The 9171-nt window shown below is 46.6% G+C and overlaps 1 protein-coding gene across 1 annotated transcript; it reads left to right on the top strand.

Moving 5' to 3' along the window:
- Window positions 1-3285: 3285 nt before the first annotated feature.
- Window positions 3286-4587, top strand: KD926_011263 (Ankyrin repeat protein; the record flags this gene model as incomplete). The annotated part of the gene is made up of 3 exons (XM_053103527.1): window positions 3286-3619; window positions 3691-3833; window positions 3883-4587. 3 exons carry the CDS (start codon window positions 3286-3288, stop codon window positions 4585-4587), a joined length of 1182 nt encoding a protein of 393 aa, XP_052953110.1.
- Between the last annotated feature and the right edge of the window lie 4584 nt (window positions 4588-9171).

The following is a 9171-nucleotide window of genomic DNA, read 5'->3' as shown; positions in this document are numbered from 1 at the left end:
TTTTTATCCAATACGCAGAGGAAGTCATTGAAATGACCCTCTGGGATCTTCTGAATACTATGAATTAGTTAGTTTGGCTCCCTAAGCCGCTTTGATTGAGGCGTACTAACTGAGAATCGTAGACCTCAAATGCACTACCCCATGGGACAAGAAGCAGGACCCCGGCAGTAAAACGCTTTCCCATCTGATACCAGTTTCTCGATGCATATAAGGCATTTTTGAATCTACTCACTTCTCTCTTGAACTCAGGGCTGCCATGCTCAAGATTTCCATGAATCTCTGTAATGATAGTTTCAATTATCTCTGCGTCTGTGTAGCTCCCGCTGGCATTCAGTTCCCTTGCCTTTGTGGAATATAAATCCACGAGATAGTAACCGTCCATCCTTGTTTGCACCCGAGATAGGGACTTCCAGTCTCCAGAGCGGGCGATGGCCTTTGTGGCTTCCTCTATTGTATAGGGCCTTGCGAAAGGCAATAAACCCTTGTTTCTCGTTATGACATGAAAAATATCCCGGAGTTGAGCTATAGCGTAGGGGCTACCAACTGCGAAGAAAAGACGGGTCGTTAAATCTTTATCAATCCTATATGCAGACATGGAGCCTTCCAGGGCTCTTCTGATTGATATGATAGAATATCGACATCGCAATCTGGACGGCAATTCCTCCCAGGCTTTTTTGCGTCTTAATAACCGTGCTCTTGGCCGTTGAGGCGCATCTGATAAAGGAGGTGAGGGGGACGGGGGACCCGGCGAAAGTGTCTGCCCCCTTGATCTGGATTCACTTATAGTACGTGATGTGTTTGTTTCTGCGGGGTGTGATCTGGCCATCCTGAATGACGCTGGAGAACCGGATGTTTCTGTGAAAAAATCACCTCGGAAACGTTGGGAGGTTGTGTTCCGGACCTCATTTATAGGTGTCATCAAACGCCGCAGCCTTTTGATATGATCCTCCACTAGACACACCAGCTCTGGATGGTGTTTAAATTGCTGGACTATGCGAAATATAATTTGTTCATGTTCTGTGAGTGTCTAAGCGGAGATATTTCAGCGATGAATCCAATAATATATCATAGAAAGATATATCGAATGGTTTTACCCTGGTTACATCGTGATCAGCTGTCTCAGCTGGAGTAAATGCTGAGCCATCAAGTCCTGCACCAGCGGGCGATGGAGCGATAGAGCTCATGGTTGCGGGAGATTGCCCGGAGGGAGTTTCCAGAAAATTCAGGGCCTGCTGATCTCTAATTCTTTGAGGGAACTGGCGAGACATCGTGCTTTCTGGATGGGACGCAAACGGCATTATCTGTCACTCGCTAGTGCTTGGCACGGAATACAGTCGCTCAGAGAAATCCTTTATTAGGAATAGAGTTTATGCTTCATGCAGTAGTGTTGGCGGGTAAAGTAAAGATCGTGGTCTATTATACTATACAGCAGTGGAATATGAAGCGACTTTATACCAATGGTGAGGGTGAGGCGCCGGCCAGGTAGTGCATGGTTTTCATTGGTTGTTGTGACTCAGTGGATCAACCAATCGATGCCGCTGCGGGATATGGGATACCGCAGAAAGGCAGGTCGTCTGTTCCAGGGAGTACTCCCATCATAGTTATAGTAAGGAAAATCACCTCATGCGGGCTCTCTGCGGCATAAATCTTCAAATAGAACCCAGTCTGCGGCCACTTAGGTGATTATTGTCTAGCGACCCCGCAAAGTTTCTCCGTAGCCAGACATATATAGCCAGGCAAGCTATGCCCAGGTTCATGTATTCGATACAACTTAGCCTGCCTAAAATCAAAGAATGCCTAATAAGAACTCATTCGCAAAGAAGCGTCAGTTGGATACAGGCCGAGCAAAAACACAGCAACGCCACAGACGCAAAAGAGGGCTCTTCAAGAAAGCAGCCGAATTTAGCCTTGAGTGCGAATCCGAGGTTTTCCTAGCAGTTCGAATCCAGAAAACTGGACAAATATTTATCTTAGACTCCTCTTCACAGTCAAACTGGTTGGATACACTATGTGCTTTGGTAAGCCCTATCAGATACTTGGCTCGTCCTAGAGCTTACCCTCCTCACCAGACCACATACTATCCCCGGCCAATCCGACATACCATAGATGATATTATACCTCAAGCTGGGAAACACTCACCATCGGGTCCAGTTGCTGGTCCGGAAGTGGATGATAATGTGTGACGTGGTTATAGAGCATCTCCCATAAATCCCTTCACGTCTGTGGATGGCTATCAAATGCAAGGCAAACGTACAGACTGTAGTGTTTCAAGTGTATGGTATTTTGATCTTCTATGACCTTTCACTGGTCCAGAAAAGAGTTTTGACCATACTTGGGCGGCACGGAGACCCGCACACCAAAATACTTGCTTACTATTGGAGAAAGTGTATGCGGAATGTGGGTAGATATGGCTGTTAGTACAATTATTTGTTTCTGCGATCCGTATAAATTATCATAATCAGCGGCAGTGTTTCATTGCACTAATAGACGGACGAGGGCTAACCATTTTCACGAGATTTTGTCGAATGTGGTTCAATAATATCTAAGAAGCAGGCTGCGGCGTTGGTACGGGCTGAGTGGACTCGCCTCTGTGGTGCGCAAATCGACGGAAGTCGCTCCGAATTTTGCCCAACGGTTACGAAGTCAGGTCACTATTTCACTATTCCATCTGATGTCTGCAGAGCTTTCCATATATGAATCATATATGCCTGAGAACCGCACTCTATGGAAGGCGAATCTCCACTACTTCGATCAATCTGGCACTTTTGCTAAGATCCGCCGGCCCACACATTGGAGGATCCGTTGTTGTGCCCAGCTCGCTTGTGCACAGCTCCACCTTGGCGATCACCAACATCCCTTCAGCTGGATTTTATAGGAGTGAAAGTAACACATAAGGGAGAGTTTTAGCACAGTTAGCTGGTGTCTTCTTGTAAGGCCGTAGCGCTTATCAAATAGTCGCGGTATAATAGAAGTTGGCGAAACTAGCGTTTCGCTATTCACCTATGCTGGCACGGCCCCAATTGGAAGCCTGTTGCTTACCCTGACTCGCATGACACTCCATGATTAGCGCCCCGAGTGCATGCCCCTGAACCCGCCGGGTTTTTCATCGCTTGTTTTCTCCGATTCAAGAAGCATACTTTCGTACAACATCCCCAGGCACATCTTACTTGACCTTTTACTCTATGCTTCTCAGCACGTCTCTGTCAGCGGAAGCATTTCCATTTGATTGGTCGATCCGCAGCACATCACCACACCCGACACCATCGAGGGGCCAAATCTCTCATCATGTCAATATCCTCGATCAAGACAGCTATCAAAAATATTTCCCGCGGGGAAGGAAGTAAAAAGAAACGTACGAAATATTCCCGGTGGACTGGAAGATTAAGCGGGAAACAGAAGGAAGACCCCGCGGACAATCTAACTGGGGCCGGCTCAGAAAGATGCGATGGGGACCCTGCCACTCCCAACTCCTCGACTTCAAAGGAAGTGTTCGACCCTTGGCTGGAGGCGCAGCAGCTTCTCAGAAAGGACGAGACCCTGGACAAAATATGGGTGGAATCAATTCATATTCTCAACTCGAGACTGGGATTGAAGTCCGAAGATGATGGGAACGCCATCCGTGTGAATGATCTCCGCACCTTTCTCAATGTGACGAATGAGCGGCTTGATGACAAAAATGGACCATCCAAGACGACATCGGCCAAGACGACAAACGGAAGAAACTGACCAAGGTGTGTCAGAATATTCTTTTGGTCAAGGGCATTGTCAACTCTGCAGCAGCTGCCAGTCCTCCCGCTGCTGTAGCATGTGCCGGCATTACGGCTGGGCTCTTGGTAAATCCCCTCTATCCATGTTCTATCAGCTCTGCTAACTTTCCGATAGCTGTTTATACAGGCCATGGAACAACATGAAAGTCTTCTACAGGGCTTGGACTCCATCTCCTCCTTATTACCTCGACTCCATATGATCGAACAACATTTCCTGCGCCGTGAGATCGGCCTAAGCGCCAAACTGAGAAGATCGCTCGAGAGAAATATGATAGTACTATGTTCTAAAGTCCTTGAATTTCAGTCTCGGGCCATTTGCTATCTGGGAAAACCGACTGCAAAACAGTTCCTAAAAGACCTGGCAAAGCACGATGGCTGGGACGGAATACTTGGGGATATCGAACGATATGACACCTACCTCAAGGACGCCACTTCCTCAGCGTGTGACTTAAAGGTCGATAGCCAACTTAACGCTCTCCAGGACAAGCTACAGCAAATGCAGGTATGGCAAACTATGTCTGTGATCGATCAAAGAAGAACCAATCTCTTCCAGCGGCTATACACCTGTCCGTACAAGGATCGCAAAGATATAAATAACAAGCGTGTGCCAGGAACCTGCGAATGGTTTACAAGTCATCCTCAATTCACAAGGTGGAACGAAAGCGTCAACTCTGAACTACTCTGGGTGTCCGCAGAGCCGGGCTGCGGGAAGTCAGTCCTCACCAGATACTTGGCTGATGAATATTTGCCTATGGGCATTTCGCATTGGCCGGCCTCCAGAAGAGTGTGCCTGAAGGCATACTGCGCTGCGGGCAAATGAGGTGTGAGTGGGTCCAAGCTCGGGGCTTGGCGGTGCGTAGATATAAGTGCACAGGGGAAGTGGCGGAAGGCGTGGCAGATCGACGGCCAAAAACAGCGTCGACTGCGGCCGTTTTGGGCAGCTCGTTTGCCGTCTTCTAGTTTAATACAGTATTATTTTAGCTGTAACTGGAGGGGAATCTGCTGATCCTTGTTAAGGGGGAATAATTGGGCGAAATAACGAGATTGTAAAATAGCTTTCAATAGATATATCCTGGTCTTGCGAGTTTCTAGGGATTCCAGTTTTAGGGGCTACGGGAGGCCGAGAACAGTATTTACTTTCAGTTTGTACCTTAGATAGGGCTGCGGAGCAGGTCTTGCGGGTCTCAGCCTGTTAGACCTTTGTAAAACGAGAACCTGACTTGTGTGACTTCCTGAAATCAGGGAACTTCCTGGATTAACTTCCTGGATTGACTTCCTGAGCCAACGAACCTCCCGGTATGCAGAAACCTTCCTGGATATAGTCCTGCCTGAGGCAGAACCTCAGGCAGTACATAGAGGCCCTGGATCCTCGCTCCTAGATAGCCTTTCCTCTCCATGGGAAAATTCCTTGACTACGAGTCAGAAACAAACTTGTCTTATATTAAGCTCCTTTGTAGACCGTCACAACTTGCTAGACCGGAGAAGGCATTGGTCATAATCTGCTAGATATAAATTATAACAGTACAGGTATCTTGGGAAGCAGGTATAAGAAGCTGCAGCAGTACAGTAATTGATATATCCTTTTTCAGTATATTATGTAAAGTCGCAAAGACGGTAGCGAAAGTTACGTATACAGAATCTAGAGTTATACTATTTTCAGTAGCAGTTACATTGCGAAATCTTAACCTTTCTAGATAAGGGTTAAGCATTAGCGATTATACCAAACAGAGATAATCGTATAGATAATTTACTTTCTTCAGAGAAGTTGATAAACCAGCTTAAAGAGATTATATTTGTATCAGAAATACTAGCAGCAGTTTCAGTTACATTAACTGAAATAAAACCAGTAATTTTAACTATTTTAGCTAAAAGAATTTCTGGATTAGTAGAGATTATAGAGTATTGGCTTGCATTAAGCTAGCTGACCTTTCTTAGTATATTTGTTACCCGATACGAGATCCAGCAGAAGCTTCGCTCGATCTAATAAGTAGTAAAGAAAATAGAGATAGCCTCTTTCTATATCTCTAGGGCTGTTAGAGTTTCGGGAGATAAAGGCAGAAAAACGAATCCTGTCTTAATAGACTAGACGCCCTCGAGGGCCTTGTTATTTGTCACGGGCTTAGCAGTGGTAGGTGCGCTTCTACCCGCCAAGACCGTTTAGTAGGACAGTTACCAACTGAGCTACTAAAAAGACCAGAATACCAAGTCGAAGACTTGGTATGCGCATCGCTCTATATAGTAGGCATTGGTCAGTTCGTCACATTATTGGTACCTAGATGGGAACGGAAGCTAGTGTAGATAGCGTATGCGTCTATATTTTTGGCAAAATAATTCGGCAGGAAACGTATAAAGAGGCGGGAATCGGGCTACTGATTTAGAGTTTTCGTGATGACTCGCTCGCTCGAGGGGGGGTGTTAGAACACAGGGACGGACCCTTCCGCCTGCCCTGGGGTTGACCTCGCTTAGTCATTACTTACTAGTTAATCAAGATGTCTTAGATAAGTGGCCACACCGGCCACCCAATACACAACACATATCCATCGTTTCCACAGAACGACCAAGTCACCCGAACAGCCTAACCCGTGACCACGAGCGTCACAGAATTGGTGGAGATCACGTAATTCAGCACTTTAGTCATTTTCTGCCAAGCCCTCCAATCTGCCACAGGATAACTGGCTATTTCGGGCGGGAAGCATGAGGGATTACAAGGTACCTGCTTTCTTTCGGATTAATATCCTTAATAAGCGTATGTTAAAGAATTCCATCTACCCCATAGATATTAGACTCCAGGAGCATCCAGTAAACCCTACCCATATAGCTGCCCGGGTCCTAATATGAACAGTATCGCCTACCACAGCCTATCAGGGGGATTCCGGGCATACTCCGCAGTGCTGCAACCCCAGTATCTGCGGCCGCCAACTACTCCACTCACCACTCCAAACCTAGTATCAATCATTAATGGAACACCCTCTTGTGGGGTAATTAACTGCTAGGGCTATATCAGGAGACGATCTCCTAGACCTTCGGCTTAAAAGACACGGCGTCCCCTATGAGTGGTGCACTGAATCAAAAGTCATGGGAGTGTATAGATATGTGGTTGTCACATAAGGATGTAACCATGGCTCAAGTTCGGTCGAGCTTAGAGTGATTATTCTGGCTTTTGAAAGCGCGAGGAAAACTTAAACTAGTACACTACAGATAAGCTGGGTTCGAGCTTGTGTAAGGGGGTCACCTAGTCTTATCCGAATAATATATTTGAGCAACCGATCAGCACTTTATTAAGAGTAGAATAGATCGATTTATGCTCGAACGAATCTTACGTAAGTTTAAGGATTCACCCATGCCCATCCTTTATTGCTATGCGGTAATAATGGACGAGTTAATACTTAATAGCCACATGGCTATTAGTGATGATTTCATGACTCGTTAACTCGAACCCGTATTAGATATTATCCCTTCCACCCTCAAGTTCCAACAATTTTTAAGCCTGAAACTACTCCATAGCAATATCTCGTCTTCTATATAGCTCGGATCGATTGTCTGACCCCTGCAGTTAGTAAGGTTGGCCGCGCTGAAGGTTATTGCGACTTTTGCGGGATATTGACAATCCGCCTGACCAGCACGCCTGGCCCACCTAATTTCTTTCCCTTTCTTTCTCTCTTTCTTTTTTTTTTGGCAGTGAGACCTGTACCTACCCAGTGTCTACGTAATAATCCGACAATAGCAAACAGCTTGGGTACGTTGTACCAGTTCAACTGCTCACCATAGCTGCCTGAGGTGGTTTTAGAGCTAAGAGCGAGCCTCTTCCCAGGGCTGAAGATCGGCGCACTATTAAACCGTCTCATATTCTAATAAGAACTAGTTTGCCGGCGTAGCATTGCTACTTGCCCGCTGTGCTCCGTTACTTTATCCTACTCGTGTTCGACCCAAGAAAAGTTCCTACAAAAACCACCTTACACACAAGGTCCCATTCGTGGACCTGTGCCACTATGCTTGTCCTTCGATTTCTATTCCTCTTACTCGCCACCGCCTTTTATGCCACAGCTTGTGCTCTATTCTACTCACACAAACCAACGGTATATATCATTCGCCACGCCGAGAGGTCCCCTGAGCCGCACGATCACGGATTGGGTGCCGAGGGGGAGAAACGAGCCCAGTGTCTCCGAGATATATTCGGAGACCACTCACCCTATAACATCGGGCATATCATGGCCCCAAAAATCAACTCCCGTATGCTTGCTCAGTCAACCAACTATCGTAAGGGAGCAGGTATACTGACAGTATTTTCTTAGGGGGACAACATCAACGTCACTCTGATACTGTGCAGCCACTCGCAGACGATCTCGGCATCACCGTGGATACATCCTGCAAGCATAATCGAGTGCATTGTATTAGCAAGACAGTTTGGAGATATAGGGGATGCGGCAATATCTTGATCTCTTGGCAACATGGGAAAATAGAGGGGATGGCTCGGGACCTGGGCGTTGAAGACCCGCCGGAGTACCCCGCGGATCGGTGAGAGAAAATAGTACCTAGAAGATACTACTGGTAGATGTGGTTTACTGACGAATTATCTCTCCTAGGTATGACTTAATCTGGAGGATTCCTTTTCCATACAATAAGGTTACGGACGTTCGGAGCGAGCCGTGTCCCGATCTTGATATACCGAGTCTGTTGAACATCCAGGCGTAGTGCATATAGGCGCTTGGCCGGAACGTATAGGTGGGTTGAAGTATTGTCGAACTGCTAAGCTGCAACGGACGTTGTACTTGGTTTATTTATTCGCAGTTGGATGTCACGATTATCAGGGGGTAGCCAGAAACCGCGAAAGAGAAGATTGGATTGATGCAAGCATTGTCCGTTAAAAATCAGATTGAGGCAGATGTAGTAGTCGCTGGGCTGTAATTATTATTAAACATTCAGTTGATCACTTAGGACGAGCTGACAGGTATTATGTTATTAGTAGACCCAAAGGATTAAAGGTATTGATTATTGACCCACGAGATAAATAAAGTAAACACCGATGGTTTCTCGCTCGGGGCACTCAGTCTTCAGCTTACCCAGTGCTCAGCGGTCGCCTCAGGCCGCTCAGGGCGTGTTTAAGTCTACTCGTAGTGAGCAAAAAGCGGCGAGGGGTGAGCACTAAAACGGAAAGGGAAAGCTGTCGACCTGGCTAGAAATTCAAGTACAAATTCGTGTTGTTTCATATCAAGATGTAGATTCGATAGGAGTCTCGTGATAATGTCGGAAAAGCCGGGTGGCAGCTTCAACTAGCGGGATACTTCCCCGATGTACTATATTGATATCGACCCCGGAGTTGAGCAGCTTCTCAGTGAGGTCGAGCGCTGTATGCCGAACGGCCCAATGCAGAGAGGGGTTAGGGCAATGACCAAGTCAACCGACA

The sequence above is a fragment of the Aspergillus affinis genome (genome assembly GCF_023601865.1).
Source record: "Aspergillus affinis strain CMG 70 chromosome Unknown NODE_92_length_155768_cov_89_032584, whole genome shotgun sequence".
NCBI classification, from domain to species: Eukaryota; Fungi; Ascomycota; class Eurotiomycetes; order Eurotiales; family Aspergillaceae; genus Aspergillus; species Aspergillus affinis.
The sequence above is the reverse complement of the archived record's forward strand: the minus strand, read 5'-3'. Positions and strand labels throughout refer to the sequence as shown.